The sequence below is a fragment of the Dermatophagoides pteronyssinus genome, unplaced genomic scaffold (genome assembly GCF_027571235.1).
Source record: "Dermatophagoides pteronyssinus isolate colony J.1.1.1.1 unplaced genomic scaffold, Derpt_VIB-CSIC_2022.12 sq0014, whole genome shotgun sequence".
In the NCBI taxonomy this organism is placed as follows: domain Eukaryota; kingdom Metazoa; phylum Arthropoda; class Arachnida; order Sarcoptiformes; family Pyroglyphidae; genus Dermatophagoides; species Dermatophagoides pteronyssinus.
Genome location: NW_027461538.1, coordinates 1,170,194 through 1,192,912, shown reverse-complemented (window position 1 = coordinate 1,192,912; position 22,719 = coordinate 1,170,194). Strand labels below are relative to the sequence as shown.

General features: G+C 32.0%; 4 protein-coding genes and 1 long non-coding RNA gene across 9 annotated transcripts; 3 read left to right on the top strand and 2 right to left on the bottom strand.

Annotated features, from left to right (window-relative positions):
* Positions 1-359: 359 nt before the first annotated feature.
* Positions 360-2,338, top strand: Rab11 (RAS oncogene family member Rab11). 2 transcript variants are annotated; one of them, XM_027344912.2, is made up of 4 exons: positions 360-531; positions 1,116-1,180; positions 1,265-1,654; positions 1,713-2,338. In XM_027344912.2, exons 2-4 carry the CDS (start codon positions 1,141-1,143, stop codon positions 1,931-1,933), a joined length of 651 nt encoding a protein of 216 aa, XP_027200713.1. In that variant the 5' UTR covers positions 360-531; positions 1,116-1,140; the 3' UTR covers positions 1,934-2,338. The 2 variants fall into 2 exon arrangements, with proteins under 2 accessions (XP_027200713.1, XP_027200712.1); XM_027344911.2 differs by lacking the exon at positions 360-531 and having other exon boundaries at positions 908-1,180.
* Positions 2,155-3,584, bottom strand: LOC142645558 (uncharacterized). The gene is made up of 2 exons (XR_012846666.1): positions 3,466-3,584; positions 2,155-3,399 (listed from the first exon to the last, which is right to left on the bottom strand). It is a non-coding gene; the product is annotated as an uncharacterized LOC142645558 (long non-coding RNA).
* A 45-nt stretch (positions 3,585-3,629) lies between these two features.
* On the top strand, positions 3,630-10,342 carry LOC113794754 (uncharacterized). The gene is made up of 7 exons (XM_075822043.1): positions 3,630-3,905; positions 5,568-5,852; positions 6,110-6,639; positions 7,366-8,537; positions 8,589-8,869; positions 8,926-10,003; positions 10,060-10,342. Exons 2-7 carry the CDS (start codon positions 5,598-5,600, stop codon positions 10,146-10,148), a joined length of 3,405 nt encoding a protein of 1,134 aa, XP_075678158.1. The 5' UTR covers positions 3,630-3,905; positions 5,568-5,597; the 3' UTR covers positions 10,149-10,342.
* Positions 10,311-17,006, bottom strand: LOC113794772 (uncharacterized). Of its 2 annotated transcripts, none has more exons than XM_027344905.2 (4): positions 16,959-17,006; positions 12,117-12,446; positions 10,711-11,832; positions 10,311-10,656 (listed from the first exon to the last, which is right to left on the bottom strand). In XM_027344905.2, exons 1-4 carry the CDS (start codon positions 16,989-16,991, stop codon positions 10,606-10,608), a joined length of 1,536 nt encoding a protein of 511 aa, XP_027200706.1. In that variant the 5' UTR covers positions 16,992-17,006; the 3' UTR covers positions 10,311-10,605. The 2 variants fall into 2 exon arrangements, with proteins under 2 accessions (XP_027200706.1, XP_027200707.1); XM_027344906.2 differs by lacking the exon at positions 16,959-17,006 and adding an exon at positions 13,749-14,272.
* Positions 14,885-22,719, top strand: LOC113794785 (uncharacterized). Of its 3 annotated transcripts, XM_075822046.1 has the most exons (8): positions 14,885-17,509; positions 17,607-17,667; positions 17,749-18,451; positions 18,525-19,321; positions 19,384-20,481; positions 20,576-21,534; positions 21,955-22,166; positions 22,222-22,719. In XM_075822046.1, exon 1 carries the CDS (start codon positions 15,412-15,414, stop codon positions 17,032-17,034), a length of 1,623 nt encoding a protein of 540 aa, XP_075678161.1. In that variant the 5' UTR covers positions 14,885-15,411; the 3' UTR covers positions 17,035-17,509; positions 17,607-17,667; positions 17,749-18,451; positions 18,525-19,321; positions 19,384-20,481; positions 20,576-21,534; positions 21,955-22,166; positions 22,222-22,719. The 3 variants fall into 3 exon arrangements, with proteins under 3 accessions (XP_075678161.1, XP_075678160.1, XP_027200726.2); XM_075822045.1 differs by having other exon boundaries at positions 17,607-18,451; positions 20,576-21,484; XM_027344925.2 differs by having other exon boundaries at positions 17,607-18,451.

The following is a 22,719-nucleotide window of genomic DNA, read 5'->3' as shown; positions in this document are numbered from 1 at the left end:
ACAAAAAAATCCCTGGCACTGTTACGACATCTGTCGGTTTCCGGGAAAAACCTTTTTTCAATGCTGGAAAGAAAGGCGTCATTTAATAACGTTCATAATTCGATTTTATTGACGAGGATTTTTGCAAAACTATAGTGAAACTTCTTCTGCACAAACATCATTTAATCAAAATGATTTGATGGAAAACCAGTTCCTTGATCAATTTACAAAATTTAAATTATTTTCATTTCATCGAGTGAAACGCAGAATGCCTGTATCGATATTTCTGTGTACCACCACTATTGGTAGTGGTATTTAGGGTAGAACGACTGGATGAAGAAACACACTCGCCAGTCAAGCACACACACTGTGTTACCCAAAAAGCTAGGCGCAAAAGGAATTCGTTGGCTTTATTTTTCTTTATTGAAATTTTGTTGTGTTTTGAAGATTTAATGAAACATTCTATTTCATCCAAATTTACCATTATCATTATCATTTGTATTTCATCCAATTCTTTTTCGAAGAACCAAACATATCGAGTTCATTTTCTTGGTAAGTAATTTTTCTAATTGGCCGAATCAAATTATTGTTTTTCATCGAAAGAAATTGTTTGATGAGTTTATCAATTTTATCTCTGCATGCAAAAATATTTTTGATCATATCCAGTAGAGATATAGCGAGAGAGAGTAGGTGTTTGATATGGTTAGATATTGGAAAATAATGATTTTGTTTTTGGTTATTGTCGATTGTTGACTGTATTTAGCATTGGCTATACACACTCATCATCATACAAATAGTCATAATATCCTCGCCATCGAAGGTTTTTTGCCTTGTTTTGTATCATCATCATCAACATTAAACATCGACATCAACCTCGATCTCTCATCACATTACCATTTCATTCTGTTTGTTTTCTCTTTGAGTTTTTGTTGTTATTTGAAACAAAGTCCTCATCAGAATTGATTGAATATCATTAATTTTCTTATAGAATTTGTTTCTCATTCTCAGTTGACAGGAGAAAACAACCCATCATCATCATTATTTTTCAAGTTTCACCAAAATAAATATTTCTTCCTGATTTTTGTTTGACACATTCATCGTCATTGTTGAACTAAATTTTGTTTTATATTTTTTAGGGAATAAATCAACAATTGAAGAAAAATGAGTTCCAAAGATGATGAATATGATTATTTATTTAAAGGTTTGTTGATCCTACTTGACATGTGATATCATGAAATATCTGACGTTAATTTATGTTTGACTGGGCGTTATCTCATAACTTTAGTGGTCTTAATCGGTGATTCTGGTGTTGGTAAAAGTAATCTATTATCTCGTTTTACGCGTAATGAATTCAATTTGGAAAGTAAATCGACCATCGGTGTGGAATTCGCAACGCGTAGCATTCAAGTGGATAACAAAACGATCAAGGCACAGATCTGGGATACAGCCGGACAGGAAAGGTATCGTGCAATCACCAGTGCATATTACCGTGGTGCAGTGGGTGCCCTGTTGGTCTATGATATTGCAAAACATTTGACCTATGAAAATGTCGAACGATGGCTCAAAGAGTTACGCGATCATGCCGATCAAAACATTGTGATAATGCTTGTTGGCAATAAAAGTGATCTTCGCCATCTTCGTGCCGTGCCTACCGATGAAGCTAGAGCTTTTGCTGGTAAGTTATCACTATTATCGATCATTAAGCTCATGCTTTGTTGATTCTCCCCCTTTAGAACGTAATAATCTTTCGTTTATCGAGACCTCTGCATTGGATTCAACTAATGTGGAAGCGGCGTTTCAACAGATTCTCACAGAAATTTATCGTATAGTGTCGCAAAAACAGATTCGTAATGATAATGCTGATGATCAATCATCGCCTGATAACATTACACCAGTCACTATTCTGCCAACAGATAATGCTGAACGTAAAAAGAATAATTGTTGCCAGGTTTAGTAGTAGCACATCGCATCATGGGGAATTATTGTAAAACCAGAAACCTTTTTATATATTCAACCACCAAGTCCCTTCCAAATCAAATGATGGCCTAAACCTATATCATAAACAACAGCAGATAAACTGAACAAATTTTCAAACAAATGTTGATTTCTCTCATTAACATGGCAGTGAATATTTATTTTATTAATACCAAATAACAGGCTAAAATTGAAAAGAAAATGTTTTTTTGATCAAATGTAATAACTAAAATCTGATTTTGGTTTTAAATCTCATCAATCAGTCTCCACATTGTTTGAAACATTAAAAATTCTTATTGAAAAAGTAAAATTTTCAACAAATTATTACACATCACACACACCAAACACAAAAACACCCATTAATAAAATCTATATATAAAAATCATCACTACAAATCAAGAAATATTGATTGAAGTTCTTTGAAAAATGTAAATCTCAAAACAGACATGCGAAAAATCATGGCATGGTTTCTCAATGGATAGAACTCCTGTGAATTTGATCGATTTTCATCTTGGTGTTTCTGGTTTTCAGAAATTGAATTTGGAGCCAAAATTTATTCATCATTTTGGTTGAGTTTCTTTCGAATTTTTCCCCAGATTATATCCTCTTCCGGTTTTTGTGGAATAAAAATTTTGTCGTTTTTCTCATCGATGGATGGGTCAATGAAACATGGTGATGATAATGAAATGAACCGGAATATGCGATGTAGTGCCATATCTCGTGATATGATGGGAAAATAATAAATAAATATTGTTCTAAACATGTCAAACCGTTTATCTCAACGTACTGATGATGATTAATTGGGATTGAGTGGCAAGAAATGAGTTCAATGTCATCATAATCAGTGTCATCAGTTATTTTGTCATGGGCAAAATGAAAGCCAATTTCAAATAGTGGTTGTTGACATTATCTTTGGCTGATTTTCTCGAAAATCCTGAAATCCAGGATCATCAATAAAATAACATTGAATAATTTTTTGTTTTTCGGATTTAGATGTTTTTGTTTATATTGATTATCATTCAACATCAATATCATGATACTTTGTTTTCATTTTCCATTCAAACATAAACTTATTTTTTGCGTTTGCGCCATACACTACCGTCGGATGTCATTTAACATTTCCTTTTTTGATGACATTTGTTTTTATTCGAATTTTTGCAATTAAAAAAATTGTTGAATTCGACCAAATCAAAATTCGTTAAAATTGGAAAAGAATCGCCCGTTTATGTCAATATAGACGCCCGACTAATTCGACATTCGACATTCGATTCTATATATTTGCTGCTAGCACATTTTGCGTGATACGGATTAACTCTCTTTTTTCGGATTGGACAAAAATATTCTGGAAACAAACATAAACAAACAGATAATTATCATGATGAAATCCGTTACAATGCTGCTTGAATGTATTCTTGCGAATTAGTCGTTCGATTTCCCGGTTTTTATCTGTGAAACAAAATTCAAACAGAATTATCAAACAGTAATAACAAATTTTCAATACAATTCTTGTACCGATCATCATTGAATTGATATTTATGTTTTGTTCGAAATGATTGCCATTGAAAGAAGCGTCTGTATTGACATATCATTACATAAATATTGGCAATCAACAACAGCCAATCAAAAAAAGAAACATCAACAAGTTGGTGAAGAATGAAGAGGAAAGCTAATCTAAATTTATATATTATCATCAGCAAAACTAAGACAAAATGTGATTGCCACTAAATTAACCAAAACAAATAAACAAAATCAATTCGGATTACCACCATTTTCGATCGATGGTGATATTTGAACGAACAAAAATAACATCTTTTTTGTTGATAAAATTAATATTATTATCTGTGTGTTTTGCAGCAAATCATCAATCGTCATATTAAAATGCTCATCATCAAATTTTGTTTGGCCATTTTGTACACATGTGTGTTTCACCAAATTCATTTCGTCCATAAAATGTGCGTATTCCTTGTCTTTTTGTTCTGTGTCGAGTGTTTTTTCTATTATTCTTGGTATGGTGATTCTCTAGCATGATAATAACAACCTACAATGTGATAATCTATTCTTTGCCATTTTTGTTGTTTGATTTTGCAATTCGATAGCAGCGGTTGTTGTGGTCTAAAATTGAAATTATCAAATATCTTTTCAATATCGCTGATTATCCTTTGCTTCAAGCAAATGATAACCACTTGTATGTCCATCGCTTGAATAGCAAATATTTGTTGGTCAACAACATCAAAGATTCTTTCAAATGATAATATCCAAGTTGTAAAAATAGTAGCAACCAAACAAACAATTTTTTCCACTTTTCAATATTGATATTTGAATTTCATTATTTGTTCAGCTTTTTGTTGTTGATTTATTTGCCTTTTCCTAATGAATAATAATGATCTGTGGTGGTGGTCCGTGTTAATGGTAACGGTGATGATAATGTCAATTTTGGTGTTACTATATCTTATATTTGCTAAAATATTTTCATCATATTTTTTCCAACCATCAAAGATCGATCGATCGATGATGGTATAATAGTCGCATATCAACTTTGTGTATTTTCTTCGTTTGTTCGTTCGTCGTGAAAATCCAGAAAAATCAAGAGTCTTCGACCATCAAAAGGCATTAATACATTTGGATGATAAACTAGTTTAATTTGTTTGGTCGTCGTCGTCGTTTTTGTTGTTTCAACGTTGGCCTATGTGCTTCCCTACCACACACACATCCTCAGCGCTCATCGCCATCATCGCCATCGACTTGAGTGTTGGATGTCATTTCATCGCCATACACTCACTGTGTTTGTTTCAAATGTTGATTTGATTTCCATATAAATTTCCTTGGAATTTTCGTCGTTTTTTCACCATTTGTTGTCATCGTTTCAGTTTAGTTGTTTGATTGTGAATGAATTATTTCTGATTATCAATTGGAATCCAATAAAAAATGATTATTATCGAATCCATTGGATTGTTGATGAATATTGTTTCATCATCATCATCATCAACATTATTACCATCATCATTATCATTATCATCTGCATTGTTGAAATCAATCAATGATCGCTCATCATCATTGATCAACATTATTGATCAATTATTGTTGATGAATCAATTTTCATCATCATTCTGTACAAATTTTTTTCTTTAGTTTTCCAAATCTTCTCACAAAAACAAATTCAAGGTATTTTCTGAATCTGCGACATTATCCAACATCATTATTGATTTCACTTAGTTAGTGTGATAAGTAAAGCAAAACCAAACCAAATGACCTAAAATAAATTTGGCTCTCTAAGTATAATTACCACAAATTGCTGTTGCTTGTGTCATTTGTTGCCTGTGACATTACATTTTTATGATCGCATGATTAGGATGATGATGGGGCAATTTCTCATTTCCATCCGTATCGAACAAAAAATAAATATTATTATCAAATAGATACATGGTCCATTTTCTGACACCTTTCTTTTTCTTTTTAAAACAAGTAGAGACAGGCAGTTATTTTGATTGGATTTTAATAGGAAAATTTCATAATGATAATGTTGAAATTGTTTTTGTTTGATCGTTGGTCACCCTTTCAATTATCTTATTACCCGATTATAATTGGTATTTTTTCCCCTTATGCTCATCGTATAGGCAATACTAAGCGAACAACAATAAAGCAAAATGCTTCGACTTTTTCCATTACGACGATCATTTTCACTGGATCTATCCCCCGATGATTCCAATTCCAATTTTTTCCTCAATGCTAACGATGAGGATAGTGATGATAACAATAATCATCACAATAATCATAATCATTTCCATCTCCATCATCTTCATCATCGGCCACCCACACCAATTTTTCCATTATCACCATCATCAGCCAACACAAACCATCCATATCATCACCATCAAATTCACACAGCATTCATCAAATTGGTAATTTTCAATGTTTTAACCCTTTACTATGACCAGAAATAACTTTTCTTTCAAAACTTGCATTTTTCGCTTTTCTTTTCCTTTTCATAATGATTTTGATTGACAACTGGCAAAACGGTTTTGACACTTGTCATGATCTTAATCAATCCTATGATTGAATGATGATATCGAGTTTGGCATCATCAATATTGAGTTTTTCATCATTTTAAACATTTGCTCTTTTTGTTTTGTTTTTGTTTTAACCAAAATTCGAATAGCAACAACAAACCAATATCGTTTCAACGTCTTGCCAAACAACTTCCGTAACATCATCCACAACAGCAACAACACCTACACCGTCAACAACAAAATTATCATCATCATTATTATCGATAATTAATGATAATAATAACAAATATCATTCCAATCATTCATCAATATCACCATCATCATCATTATCATCGTTATCGCCCCAACCACCTTCAATACGACCACTGTTTATATCACCGTCATCATTGAGGGCAACCACAAACAACAACCATGATGTTATTGTTGTTGCCGATGATGACAATGACAACGACGATGACCAAAACGTCAACGATAACAATGGTGGAGGCCAAGAGGAAGTAGATAATAACAATCAACAACATAATTATCATCATCATCCTCACCATAACCAAATATTATCCAACATGGGTACAACAATCGGTCAATGGAATGTGGAGATTGATGATGCCTTAGCGCAGGATTTCGATGGTAGCCTATCCGGTTTGGGCATCGAACTTGGAACAGCTTCCTTCAACATGAGGTCAGTATATTCATAAATAATCATCATGACATTTCAGTTTTTTATAAATCATACCACTTTTATATATGCAACACTGCCATCATCATGATAGAATATATCCTTTTCTTATTTATTTAGTATGTTATCTATCCGGTCATATCTAGTAGTGACTAGTTTGCATCAACCATTTTAATGTAACATATCACATCATATCATATGATAGTAATTCGCATAACTAATTTGCCAATGCCAGTAATGCATCATCATCATTATCATCATTATCAGCAGAAATGGCCATCGAAATTGAATGATAATTGAATGAACTCTATAATCAGTACAAAGGTCATTAGATTGATTGGATTTTTTTTCTGTTGAAACATAATTTCTGGAAAATTTTTGTCATCTGGCCAAAAAGAATGGAAATTTACCCATCCACCACATATTGATGAACTAAATCTAAATCAACAAAGTGAATGGAACATTATTATGTTTGAAGAGAGATAACATTCATACATAGACTATTCAATTTTAATTTGATGATGCTGTGACAATAAGTGAGTGATTTCATTCATTCATTAATCCAGATCCATCCGACAGTATAGTCGATTGATTTTTTCACCATCCAATCAAATTCACAGGAACAGAACTTAGATCAGGACAGAAAGGACACACTTGACCAGATTCAATCTATAGATGTTATCAATCGTAGTTTTTTTGTTTAATTATTCATTTTTCGTTTCTCAACAGCGAAGCATTGATGGCACTGCCAAGTCTTTCATCATTGAAGCATCATCACCATCACCATCAGAACACTGTTAACCATGCCCATCATAGCAATCTCCAGCATCATCATCATGATCATCATCAAAATCCGCATCATCATCATCACCACAATCATCATGCACACCATTCGTCCAATGATGAAAATGACAATGAAAACCACCAAAATGGCCAAAATAACAGTAACAACAACAATAATAATAGCAGCAGCAGTATCGCAAACAACAACACAATTCAATCATCCCATAATAATTTCATATTAACTTCTAGTCTGGCTGCTTCTTTACGATCACAGCAACAACAGCAACAGCATCATAATCATCATTATAATCTTCATCATCAACATGGTGGCGATCATCACCATTTAACATCTACCTCAACATTGGATCCTCGTTCCAATAATAATCGAAATAATGAACAACAGCAAAATAACAATAACAACAGTAATAATAACCAGGAAGAAAAACCCATTGCTGTTGTGCATGGAAAGAAAAATCGTCTGGCAGCTTATCATGATCACAATGATGATGTGGATGATGTCCAATCAACTGCAATCAAAAGATTTTGTCCAAGTTCGGAGCGTAATAATAGCGATGGCGGTAATATTCATTTATTGATTTCAAATAATTTGATCAATCTTAATGATAATCAAGATCACCATCATGGCCATCACCATAATCATCATGAAGCTTTGCAAACTCCATCCAATCAATTGTCAACATCTGTTCGGCATAGTTCTTCAGTTCCTGATGTGAGAAGTGTTGTTGCTAGCGAACCATTTAGTCCATCAGCCATACAGATAGCCACACAATCGACAGCTTCTTCACCATCGTCGTCGACTTCGACATCAATATCAACACCTTCCACGACATTTTTCTCGCATATTATATCGAATAATTCTAGTAATGGTGGACAGGATAACAATGTATCGTCTGGTAGTGGAACTAGTTCTACATCAACATTAGTTCATTTGGATCATCATCATCATCGTTCGCAATCGATGGTATCCACCACCAATGCATCCACATCAGCCATCACCGTCAAACCGAATGAACCAAGCAAATTTCAATATGTTTTAGGCGCATCAACATCCATTGCGATCAAAATGAATGAAGAAACAATGACTTACTTGAATCAAGGTTTGTTGTTTGATAATAAATTAACAAAATAATCATGTCCCTAATAAATAGGACAATCCTACGAAATTAAATTGAAAAAAGTTGGAGATTTAAGCGAAATGAAGGGCAAAATGTTAAAGACGATAATTCGTGTTTGCTTTCATGATCGACGATTGCAATACATTGAAAAAGAACTGATCGAACAATGGAAAGAACAGCGTCCCGCCGAAAGAGTTATTGAAATTGATGTTCCATTATCGTATGGTATACAAGATGTTCGTAATGATGCTAAATGCGTTAACCGTTCGGAATTCTATTGGGACCCAACTAAAGAGACGGGTGTTTTCATTCGGGTATGCTATTTGTTAGTTATTTGTTGGTGAATACTATGTTTTGTTTCTTGTTGCAGATCAATTGCATCAGCACAGAATTCACACCGAAAAAACATGGTGGCGAAAAAGGTGTACCATTTCGAATTCTAATAGAAACTTATTCAAAAGATGACCCCACTCATTGTCTTCATGCCGCGTCTTGTCAGGTCAAAGTATTCAAACCAAAAGGTGCCGATCGAAAACATAAAACCGACCGAGAAAAAATGAGCCGAAAACCGGTAACCGAACAGGAAAAATTTCAGCCATCCTACGATTGTACCGTATTCACTGATTGTTCATTAGATGCATTCGCTCTATATAATCTATCCACCAATTCCAACTTGATAATCGGATCGGATTTACTGCAAAATCTTTCCAAATCAATCGATTCGGATGAATACGTTAACCTGATGGAAACAATCAATAAATCAAAAATATTATCGCCAATCTCGAAAGCTATTGGTGCCACAAGTCCATCAAATAATGTGGAGAAAACGTCATCCATAGCAAATCATAATAACAATTCCATTTGTCATTTGCTTTCGGATATCAGTGACAATAGCTATGAATTCTCATTCTCAGCCTTTCCAACAACATCATCAACCACAACAACAATCGTGCCATCATCATCCTCATCAGCAGCATCAGCATTATCATCGTCGTCGAAGCAGACAATGTTAACCTCCACGGCAACATGGGACGAAACACAAAAATGGCTGAAAGACAATCGTTTTGATGGTTATTCATCAATGTTTGAAAATTTTTCTGGTTCAGATTTTTTAATGTTATCCAAGGATGATTTGATTCAAATATGCGGCCTTACCGATGGCATACGATTATATAATGCGCTACATTGGAAAAGTATCAAATCCAAATTATCAATATATGTTTGTTCGCATAATGATGAACTATTTCATGCTATCTATCTCGATACACTGACTGTCCATGAGCTACAGTCCAAATTGATTGCTACATTATTACCTCATAATTCATCGAAATGCACTTATTTCAAAAGATTTTGTCTAATCGGTCCATCCACAGTAAAAATTTTAATCACCGATGATGTTGTGCGCAATCTGCCCGATGAATCACTTTATCTGATTGAATTTAGTAAAGGTAATTTTTTCATTGTCGAGAATAATAATAATTTTGTTTAATATTATCCACCATAGATTACAAAGGAGAATATCAAGCAATCATGAAGCAATATACCAATGAAATGACCACATTGATCAACAGCAATAACAACATTCATTGTTGATCATGGTGACCTGCATATCATCCTTTGCTGATTTGTTTGTTCGTTTTTTTGGAAATATTTTCATTTTATACTTACTTATACACACATTGTCATTGAATGAATTGAACACTCCAATATGTTTTTCATATCAAACTCATTTACAATTTTTTTATAAAGGCAACATTTACATAATAAAACTAGGCACTTTTAATAAATTTTTCTGAAAGAATACTTTTTTTGAATATAAACTCTGAAATTATTTTGGTTTTTGTCATTATGGAATGAATGCAATGATCACAATTAATTAATTAATCTCAATTCTGGTGATTCTCAAGTGTTTTCGTCATTCAGGTCGATATGTATTAGGATTATTAAATTAATATTTTGTAAAATCAATAAACAACATTCAAAAGTGTTAATAATTTTAGCTAAATAATTGGGGTGAATGAACGTCGGTCGGTTGGGATATAACCACTATTCAAGAATCCAAATTGAATCCATCCGCCGATAATCCTTGACTGAATCCATCCTATTTTATAAAAGAATTAAATGATGATCAATTTATCAATGGAGAAATACTTACTCTCATTTCGGCTAATCGTTTATCAATGTTATCGATAGCTGAATCTAAATCATTTGAACCTTGAAATTGAGGCATACCGAATGGATCATCACATCCGGTTGGTATCTGATGGAATGGTTCGCAACCGAAAATATCTTTTTCCTGTGAGATAGTAACACCGAGCAAATTCTGGTCAATCGGACTAATATTTTGGACTATATTAGAATTGTTTGTTGAAACCTTAGCGGATTGATTATCATCATTGGCTCTTGGATTGAAGTCTTCATCGAACAAATCGTTGATTGATTGTACAGCATTATTGTTCAATGACAGTAACTCATTGTTATTATGATTCAATAATGAGGCCGTATTATCATTGCACTCGATATCAACATCGATCAGATTAATTTGCTGATTACGATGATTTTTCAAACTGGGTGGTGGTTGGAGTGGAGGAACGGTAACCGAATTCAAAGTAGACTTTAATTTATTATGTCCGTTCATCATTGTTGAATCTTTATTATCTTTAACGTTGACAATATCATCAGACAATAGATCTACGCCATTGTTGGAACGAGATGAGGACGATGACAATGATGAGGATGATAATGATGATGGCTTTGTATTATTATTATCACTATTACCATCAACATAGACTGGTTCGTATTTAGCAAGTTTATCTTTCAACAGTTTATTTTCCTCTTCCAAATGGCAGACTTTTTTCTGCAATATGATCAACTGTTTGCGGATTTCCAATTCTCTTCCGGAAGTTTCAATAAATTTGGCATAAGCTAAATCGAATGCCTGTCCAATGGTGAGAATGATTTCTTCACTCATTTTTTCCGACATGAATACAAAACATAAATGTTTATCGGTATCCGAATCTTTGGCAATAAAACTGAAAAATTTCTTTTCATTTTTATCATCCGCACAATATGATATCCTGTGCAATGGGAATTGGCAATATATTTTCTTGCTTTTCGGTTCCTGTATGGCAACACCGTTCACCGATATTGTTAATTCTACTTTAGGAATCTTTTGTCCTTCAGACTTTTTTAACGGTTGAATAAATTTCAATTTATTGATACTTTCTTTCACCACATCGATGCCTTTCGGTTGATTAACTTCTACATTGCCAAAATACTGACAAAAAAGAGAAAAGAGAAGAGAGAAAAGAGATTGCATTTTAATATTACAAAACCATTATAATTGGCCAAGCTAAATGATGACAACGAAAATGATCAAACATTTTCAATTATCAATTCATTTGTCTCTAAAAACACAAATCTAATTAGAAAATTATCAACAATGTCTACGTAGAAACATGACGTAGTTTTGCAATAGCAACATGCAAACATCTTAATCCCGCCAATCAATCAAATAAAAAGATAAATAAAATTCAATCATCAATCCATCTTGATTATTACCTTGACTAAATATGCTATATGTCCATTTTGTAAAGTAGCTGGAGGATGAATCCATAGTTTTTGTTGCTGTTGTGTAGATGATTGCTGTTGTTGTTGTTGACTTGACGCTAATGACGACGATGATGATGATGATAATGATGATGATTGTTGTTTTGTTTTTGCATTATTCGTCGATAAGGTTGTGGATGATGTTGCATTATTATTGCCATTAATCGAGGATGATGATCCAAGTTGACTGCCCGTAATAATACTATCAGCAGTATTGATCATTTTAGTCGCACCACTATTCTGTGGCCATTTAAATAACGATGAATGTTTGATCATTTTCATCTATCCACCAGGACAAAATAATGATATTCAATAATTTATAATCAAAACAATATTCTATTTTATGCTTTTTTCGATTGATGTCAATCAAACAACGACAATTTTAATATGCGATTCGAATCAATCAAACATTTAAACAAAAAATGGTGTTTTTTCACTTGTCAATCACAGAAATCAAAACATTCAAAAAACATCATATCAAACACACAGATGTTTGAAAATGGTGACAAATTGTTTGGTGTTTTGAAAATATCAAACTATCGATACTATCAATGGTGCAACACTGACAACAACATAGACCAAATCAACAATGAATTGTGCGTATATCCAAATGGATGATGGATGGATGAGGATTTTTTTCATATTCAGATTCAGAAAAAAGGAAGTAACATTGAGTGAAATATAGAGAGAAATACATTCAGACAAGCCAATAATAATAAAAACTGGCCAAACAAGTTACGATTTGGAAACAGACACTGGCTGACACAACAATAATAAACCGTTTTTCAAGAGAGATAGATTCACATCATCATCAAAAACAAGCTCATTTCGAGAGAAACACATTCAAACAGTCAAACAAACATATAACGGATGCCAGATCAAAAATTATGCCATTTCGCAGATACACAATATTGACAATGGTTCAACATAGAGAAATTCTGGTTATTTTGGAAAAATCTAGTTTCTTTCAAATGAAAAAACCAGTCAAAAATACTGGGGAAAAGATGGAGAGAGAAATTGAGACGGAAAAACGGGTCAATTCTTTTCCAGTAAGAAAAACAGAAATGATGACAAAAAGAGTTTTTTGTTGTTGTTGTTGTTCAGCGAAGATCTATTTCTATCAATCATTAATATTTTTTGTCTTTTGTTTCATCCGAATCGAATCGAATGCTGAATATTTATCATTTTCACTCAAATGAAAAGAAATTTAAATTTGATAATTTTCTGGAAAAAACGCTATAATTAAAATCTATCTAGATTTTGTTTGTTTGAAGAAAACAAAACAAAATTAATCAGAGCATGGCGTCACTGAATCCTCGAGATCAACAATGATTTTTTCGTTTTAAGGTCAATCGATCCATCGATTCATTGGCCTGCTCAACATATTTCAACATTGAATTTTCAAATCATAGACTATTTTCTTTCATCAAAACAACGATTACAACATCCAAACAAAACAAAAAACAAACTCCAATCAATTGGTTGAATAGGATTCCGTTTTTCACAAGACAAAAACCAATTTTGTTCAAGAAATAAAATCAACCAAGGACGACAATTGAGCAACAATAATCATAAAATACATACCATGTCAATATCTTTTTTAATGACGGCAACAATAAACTTGAGATTTAAGAAGATTTTTCTCCTCTCAAAGAATTATTATTATTTGCTTGAATAATTCACACCTATGATGATGATGACCATGTAATAATTGAAACAGAAATATTTTTGGCTCATCATCAATTTGCTGAAGAATCTTGCTGTTTTTCGATTGATCGATCGATCAATCACATTGATGACAAGTGAAAAGATATTACTTCAATGTTGTTTTGTTGTTCCGTATTTATCTTCATTAATTAATTCATCATCAATGATGATTAGGGATTGGATGGGGAAAACGAAATCAAATTCGGTGATGATTGGCGAAAAATTTGTTCATTCACTTTAATGCTGATTGAATCAATGGTGATTAGCAAAAACAAAATTTAAATTGAATGCAAAAAGCAAAAATTCTTTTCATTAATCCAAAACGAAAGAATTTTTGTCTTTTACTTGGCATGATTAATAGGAAATAAATTCATTCATTCAATCATTGATTCGATTTGAGCATGAGCATTCAATCAATGGTTGTTCACTGAAATAAAGGGTTGCTTCTTCAGTCATCATTTTTTCAGCTTACTTCAATCAATGGTGAAATGATTGCAATCAAACAAGAAAATCACAATATTTTGTAGTCGTCATCGTCATCAAACGATCGATTGAAGAGAATTTACATGGGATACCAATCAAACAAACAACACTTGTTGATCAGTATCAATATCGATAACCATAACAAACAAACGTGATTCAAATCATCAAGATGGATAAAGTTGTTGCTGCTTTGATTCACTGAATCTTTTCGAAAGAATGACTGAATTGGACGAATAGAAAAATTCAACTCAAAAATATATTTTTTATCACTTCTTATCATCATCGATTGTCGTCTTGGTGGTTGGAGGTGGTGGTATGATCGAAATGAAATATCTTGAAAGAGAGAAAAATCGAAACAAGTGGTCGATGTATATGTGTGTTTTGTTGTTGGCTCTCTTCTTTTTCATCATATTGATTTGTTGCTGTTGCTCTGCAGCCATTCGAATCAAATACAAAAACAAAACAAAATACACCCAGTGGTTAATCGAAATTGTGAAATAGTCGAAATAGTCTCTCGATTTGTTGTTATCTTTTGGCTAATAATTTCATTGATCTTGTCTTGTCATCCTCATTGACCAATCAATTCAATTTGTTATTTTAATTGAATCCAATGTTCATTCAAAACAAATCTTTCAACATTGAAAAAGCACTGAATTGAATCCTTGACTGAGTTTGCTATCTCAAGTATCATAATTCAATGTAGGAACTTATTATTTTATTCAAATCATTTCGGCCATGAATTGGAAGGAAAATGGGAGAAAAAAAGATTTTCTATTTTTTGGTTCAATCGCCATTCATGTGTGTTCAATTGTTGCCAGGAACGCCATCCAGTGATAACAATCATCATCAATTCTGTTTGATGAAAAGGAAATGGACATTTTTTTTCATTTTCGTAAATTGAAAACAGAACAAAAAAACGACCGACCTAAAACGGTCGAAGCAGGATCGAACACAAACAAACAAACAAAGAATTTCGCGGAAAACAAAAAACGAACAAATTGCTGTCACATCTTTTATGAATGGATTGTGTCGTTGATTGTGATGTTGAGAATGCCTCATGCTTCCTCCATATTGTGAAATTGTTATTCAATTTGAAATTTATTTTTGTTTGTTAAATCCGATTATGGCTCGTGGCAAATTGAAAAATCTATCCCAACATCGACAAACGACTACAGATGAGAATCGTGGACGAATCATAGATTTGGATAAGATTATTTTTGGCTGTTCATACCAATATTTCCCGGAAAATTTTTTGAAAAAATTATATTTGCAATTGAAAAGTGAATATCAAATGACGATCGATGAAAGCAATTCGGCAACAACTAAATTCGAATCACATCTCATTGATGGCTTCGAATTGCAGCAATTTGATAATTTTGATGATTTTCAATCATTTTCAACATGCCAATCCTACAATCATCTAAAACAATTGTTGGAGAAATTGGCCAAAGAAAAACATTGTGATAATATAGCTCAAATTGTTCATGATAATGATGATAATGAACCCGAACCAACATGGCTATCAAATGGCTTCTATCGAACACAGAATTCATCAACACCAACACCACAACGAAAAAGAAGTCGAACATCGTCGGATAGTGATGATGCAATTATTATAGACCATTTTCAAACAACCAAACGAGCGAAAGCATTATCAAAATCAATGAATATTGCACAGAATTCAGCATCATCATCAGGTAGCCAAAACAACAAACAAATGATCATCACGAAAAATCTTCAATCAGCCAAATTATTCAGTCGTATTACACCGTTCGGTTGGAGAACATTTCTCAAAACTGATAACCAACAATCAACAATTTTTGAATTGATGCACATTGAAAATATAGCAAATGATTGCATTGTTTATGTCGATCAGTTTGAAAAAAGGAATCCACAATCATCAAACGATAATGAGACGAATGGAATACAAACAAAAAAATGGCAACAATTCCCCCTGTATAAAATACCATTTTTAAATCATCTTCAACAACATGACAATCAATTCAAATTCTATAACAATCCAATGCCCTCATTAGTATCGTTGGCAATGAAAAAAACAGCCAAAGAATTTCCTGGTAAATCGGCCAGATTTTTAAATATTCTTCAACGATTCTATGATTTGCAATATGAAAGACGATTTCGTAATGAAATGCTAAAAAGACAATCAATGGCTGAAAAATCCATTATTAAACGTAATTTAAATGATGACATTCGACAACAATATCGAATGATTTTCCCAACCAAATCACCCATGTCCAAATCAATTATGATGAAAAAAACTAAATTGAAAATTATTCCATTCATAGCCAGATTCGGGTCGAATGGTCAAATCGAATTGATTCCCACTCAAAATGATCAAATAATTATGAGAAATGGCGACAAAACAACGTCAACATTTCCATTTATATTGAACAATGCAAGTGATGAAATGAATGCTAAATGTATCAATTATAAGTCATTAATGATTAGCAAAATTCCCCTTGTTTCAATCAAAGCTCAAAATCAATCACGACAAACAACACTTTTCATCATAAATGATTGCAACATTTGGATGCATGGAAAATATACATTGTTAATAGCTATAATTTGTTTATATTATCTAACCTGTTTTATATTGGCCCAGCGTATTATGACCATTTTTCCAAAATCGCTAAATCACCATGTTGAACCTATTGATTAGATTAATTTTTGGCTAAATTAAATCGAATAAAGCAAAAATAGTCAAGTAAATAGTATTTATGAATGATTTGTGTTTGATCGATTGGTTCGAATTTCGAAAGCCAATTCGGTAGATATAGACGGTTTCACTCGAATTGAAATCATCAATCAATTCATTAATCATTTTGCATTAGCATCTTTGTTTGATAATAATCATGTCCGAAAGTGAGCAGTCAACAATTCCATCAAATTCAAACATGATTCAATCGAAACAAACCGATATGAATGAATCAAATGTAATGATTTGTTCGTCATCTAAACAAATCGAAATGAAACGATTGGAAGGATTTTATCGCAAAAAGCATGCCATCATGTTTTTAACAACACTTATCATGGTATTATCAGCTGCCGCTTTTATTTATACCCTTGTCACAAAAGATGAAGTGGCTAAACTAATTCATCAAACAAAGCCAGAAATTTCTGCCGAAAGTGCTGCGGTAAATATGAATCAATAGTTTGTTGGTGGTTGAAATTGATTGAATAATCTTGATTGAATAATCTTAATTGAATAATCTTTTTTCCCAACAAATATAGCAAGGATTGGTGTTGATAATGGGCATTCTAATCAGCTTTATATTTACCTATTCTCTTATCGGTATGTTCGGTGCTATGTATGAAAGTTATCCACTTTCACTTACTTTTTTGATATTGAACCTTATTGGTTTGGTTGCTACAGCTTCTATGGCCAGCTATACAACATTTTTTCATACATTATTATCATTGATCATCGATGTGCTCTTAATCGCCCTAACCTATTTCTTTGTTCAAGATTTAAGAGATTTACGTCATTTACCTCATCCACGTCCAATATTATTGGAATCAACTGGACAATCGTGAACTGTTGTTTTTGAAAATATGTATTTTTCATAATTTTCATTTTCCTCATATACTAACCAAATAAATGATAATCCATTCAATAACCAAATTTTTTTTTATTAATAATGTTTATTTGATTGAATCCAACTTCACTGCCATACATTGTATATGAATGGTTTATATTTTTCCAACATTTTTTTCTGAATATTCAAGTCGAAACCATTGTCAAGTGTTTGACTCATCAACACAGTGTCAATTTCCATTTCCTATCATTTCATCACTGTTTCGCTGCAGAACAAGTTGCAAAGTTTTTCTAATTTCAAAAATACCTGATTCTAATTTCGAAATTCGGATTTGTATTCAACCTTCATTGATAGATCATCAAAATGGAACGAACAAAAGGATTTCTTATGAAGAAAACTGCAATCTTTTGTTATACTTCGATTTCGATTATAATTGCATTGGTTTTGTTCGTTTGTGTTGTTGTGTCCTATGATGACTTGGATGATGTCCTACAAAAAGCTCATGAACAACATCCAGAGATTCCTGTGGTATATGATAAGGTAAATTTTGGTGAATTGATCAAGTTTTGTTCACTAATGATTTCGTTTTTGTTTCTCCAAATTAATCATATAGCGAATGGTGTTTTTGTACATATCGTCCATGTGCGGTGTTCAAATTGCTTTTTCACTCATCGGTTTGCTTGGTGCATTGGATGAATGTTATGCCCTTTCGGTTATCTATTTGGCACTAACATTTCTTGATTTGATGTCTTCGATTGCTTTGACAGCATTTCATCCATTTTTGGGGTGGCATGTTGCTGCAAATGTGATCGTATTATTGATATCGTGTTCATTTATAAAGGATCTACGTAAACTGATGAGACAACAACAATCAATCAATCCATCAGATTCGGTGGAATAATCTATATCAATCTCTCACTTGTTTTTGTTCATTCATTCTTTAATCAAAACATTTCTGTAGTTTATAGATATAATAATAATGTTGATATAATCAATAAAATTTACTATTCAAATACCATTTAATCACAATAGATGCCATTATTGTTTCAGTTTTCACACCAACTAATTATAATGAAATCTTGTATGAAAATTTCATTAATTTGATTGAATCAAAATGAAACAAACATATTATTCAAAGTTTTTCCAATTTATATCGATTCTGAAATGGCTAATTTGAAATTTCGAAATTCTGTTTTGTTTTCAACCTTCATTGGACGATCATCGAAACAAACGATAATCCAAATGGAACGACCACCAGGATTTCTTTGCAAAAAATATACAATCATTTTTTTGACTTTGCTCTCGATTATAATAGCATTGAGCAGCTTCGTTACTGTTGTTGTGTCGGATGATGAACTGGCTAAAAAAGTTCATGAACAACATCCAGAGATTCCCGTGGAATATGCTAAGGTAAATGTTGATGAATTGATCAAGTTTTGCTGACTAATATTTTCTTCAAATTGATCATATAGCGAACATTGATTATTGTCACATCGGTAATGTGCAGTATTGCCATTGCTTTTTCATTCATCGGTATGTTTGGTGCATTGCAAGAAAGTTATGCCCTTTCGGTTATCTATTTGACATTGACATTCATTGATTTTATGACTACCATGACTATGACAGATTTTCGTCTATTTTTTTGGATCAATGTAACTGTACATGTGATCGTATTATTCATATTGGCTTCATTTATAATGGATCTACGTAACCTAATGAAACGACAACATTCAATCAATCCATTAGATTCTGTGGAATAATCGTGCTTATCTATATCAATCTATCACTTGTTTTTGTTCATTCATTCTTTAACCAAAATGATATATAACCAACAAATATTATAATAATAACCATAATAATAATAATATTTACTATTCAAATACCATTCAATCACAACAATTTGCATGTTGGATTGATTAATTTTGCTTTTTGTGGATGCAATCATGAATGAATGGTTGATTGGCATCGTGTTGGCATAACATGATATTTCCGAGGATGAATTCATTATAATTGCATATTCAAATTGAAATGTTCTTATCCAGCCAAAAATTTATCAGATAATACTATGTTCAAAATTCGATTACGTCATTTTTTATGAAAAATGTTTTGTTTTCAAAATTCAAAAAGAAAACTATTTGAAAGATGATCTGATGAAATACTCAATCGAAGCAAGTAATAAATATTGGAATAGCTTTGTAGAAAATCTATTCGGTCAAACACAGAAATCATATAAAAAGGATTTCAATCCACCGATCCACTTGCCATTTTCAATTTCAACACAATTTCGTTGAATTTCACCAAAAAAAATTATTGTATCCACTTTTGATTTGCGGTTTATTTCGTTTGCTAATCGAACCCAAATTTCTGATTTGAAGCAAAATTATTGAAAAAGAAAAATGAAGACACCAACAACTAGACAATGGCTATCTCTCAAACAGAAAAAATGTTGCGTCGTTATTTTGACCCTCATATCGATTCTATGGAAATTAATTGAATTGATCATGGTCATTTCAAATAAAAATAAAGCTGATTATTTGATAATCAAAGTTAATCACCAATCGACATGGAATGTAAGTTTGAAATAATGAATTACTTTTATCTGAAATTGATAATTGAAATTTATTTTCTTATTTTGGCATGACAATTATTATTTTTCTAAAACAGATTGATCTATTCTCTTTCATTTGGTTGGGTTTCATTTTGGTAACTGTCTTTTCATTGATCGGTTTGTTTGGTACTATAATGGAGATCTATTGTCTATCAATCACTTATTCCATATACAGTTGCATAAAGATGATATCGTATTTTGTGGCAATATTTTTTGTTCCAATTTATTCGATACTTTTCATAATTTATTTAGCCCTTTTCATAACATTAATTTTTATTATAATGGATTTAAACCAAAAAAATCGTACAACTAATAATGATTTAACAAACAAAAATTCAATAACAAATTCATCTTTTCCTGTTTTCTAAACGAAAATATCATGTCTTTTCCATAAAACAAGACTCTGTCTAATTGAAATAATATTCTAATAACGATCGTGATTCAAATGGATTAAACAATTCAAAACTCATTTGAAAGCTGTTACGAAATTGGAAAAAATCAAACAATCGAACAGCGCCATCAATACGTCGAAAAATGAATCATTGTTTAAAAATTAACCGCCAAACAACACAACCACACAAAAACACATCACATTGATCATCTTTTCCATCAAAAAACATCGAACACAATCAGTTCTGATCACATCAACGCATCAACAAAAAACACAACAACAGATTTTATACAACATCATTTAAACGATTGTATTTTCAATTTTTTACGATCCCAAATTAAATAAAATTGTTTTTCAAAAGACGTACAATTTCGTCCATGTTGCAAAATTTAGAACTGTAAATTCGAAAAAATTTCAACTGATTTCGCGATAAGGATCTTCAACCGTCAAACACGAGCAAAAGCGCGCGATTTCTTAGAGACCGCCCATAATCGAACTTATTTTTCAAAGGTTATCAAGAAAACATATAAAAAGCGAGTCACAACAGGCTTAACAATCATCATATCAAATCAATGTAAGGGGTGATTACGATGTCGATATTGATAACAACGAAATTTTCGACGAGTAGTGTTTTTTATGTTTCTTTTTTGTACTAATCTTGTTGTCCTTTTCTTTTTTCGACTTTAATTTGTAAATTTTTGAATAATTGAATAAATAAGTTGAAGTTGCTTATCTAGCAAAATCCTTGAGTCAATAAATTGATAGCTATGATCTATTTTTCTATTATTTACAATATCAAATCAAATCAAATATTGCAAACAACAAAAGAAAATATTTAACCAAAAACTCCCACAGATTGCATACAAAACCAACATTGATGATAATAGTGATACTTAGCAATCTAACAACTGACATTTAATATAACAACATTTTTTCGATTGTACATTATTTTCAAATTTATTTTTAATATAAAATACATTTTTTGATTTGTCATTCCTGACATTTGGTGCTATTTGTTTCATTTTCATTTACATCATTTGAAAGCAAGCAGATTATATTGATAAGTTTTGAAAAGAAGAAAACACAAAATGGACCCATCACCAGGATTTAAATGGCGAAAATATGGTTTAATAACATTGACATCTATATCGATAATATGGACAATAATTATGTTCATTATTGTTTGCTCGCTTGCTGAAGAAGTGGCCGAAGAAACACATAGAGAACATCCTGATATTAAAGTGGAGACAGCTAAGGTAAATACGAAAAAAGATTGCTTGATTAATTGATAATTTTTCGATTGATTGATAGAAAGCTGTCATCATTGCTGTTGGCATCATTAGCTTATTCAGTATTGCCATTTCATCGATCGGTTTGTTTGGTGCATTGAAAGAGAATTATTGTCTATCATTTACTTATTCAATATTCTCTCTAATATCATTGATAATCAATTTCACTAGACTATTCACCCAGCCCATATATTGGGTTTCTTTTCTCATTCGTCTTGGTATTTTTGCCACGACAGTTTTATTTGTAATCGATTTACGTCGAATGCGTGTTGCTTCCAATAATTATGCTTGATCAAAACTTTATTTCACAACAGACAGACTAAAAGATCAAAAATAACTTGAACCCATTTGCAACCGATAGATGGCGCAAAATGATCTTAAATAAAAAGGCACCATATTGTGACCAGAAAATTCCTGTCATGCACTGAATACCATTTGGAATTGATCAAATCAAATCATATTTTCCACTATTAACTTTTTGACAATAAAAAATGAAATAAAATTTTGTTTCCACTTTCAA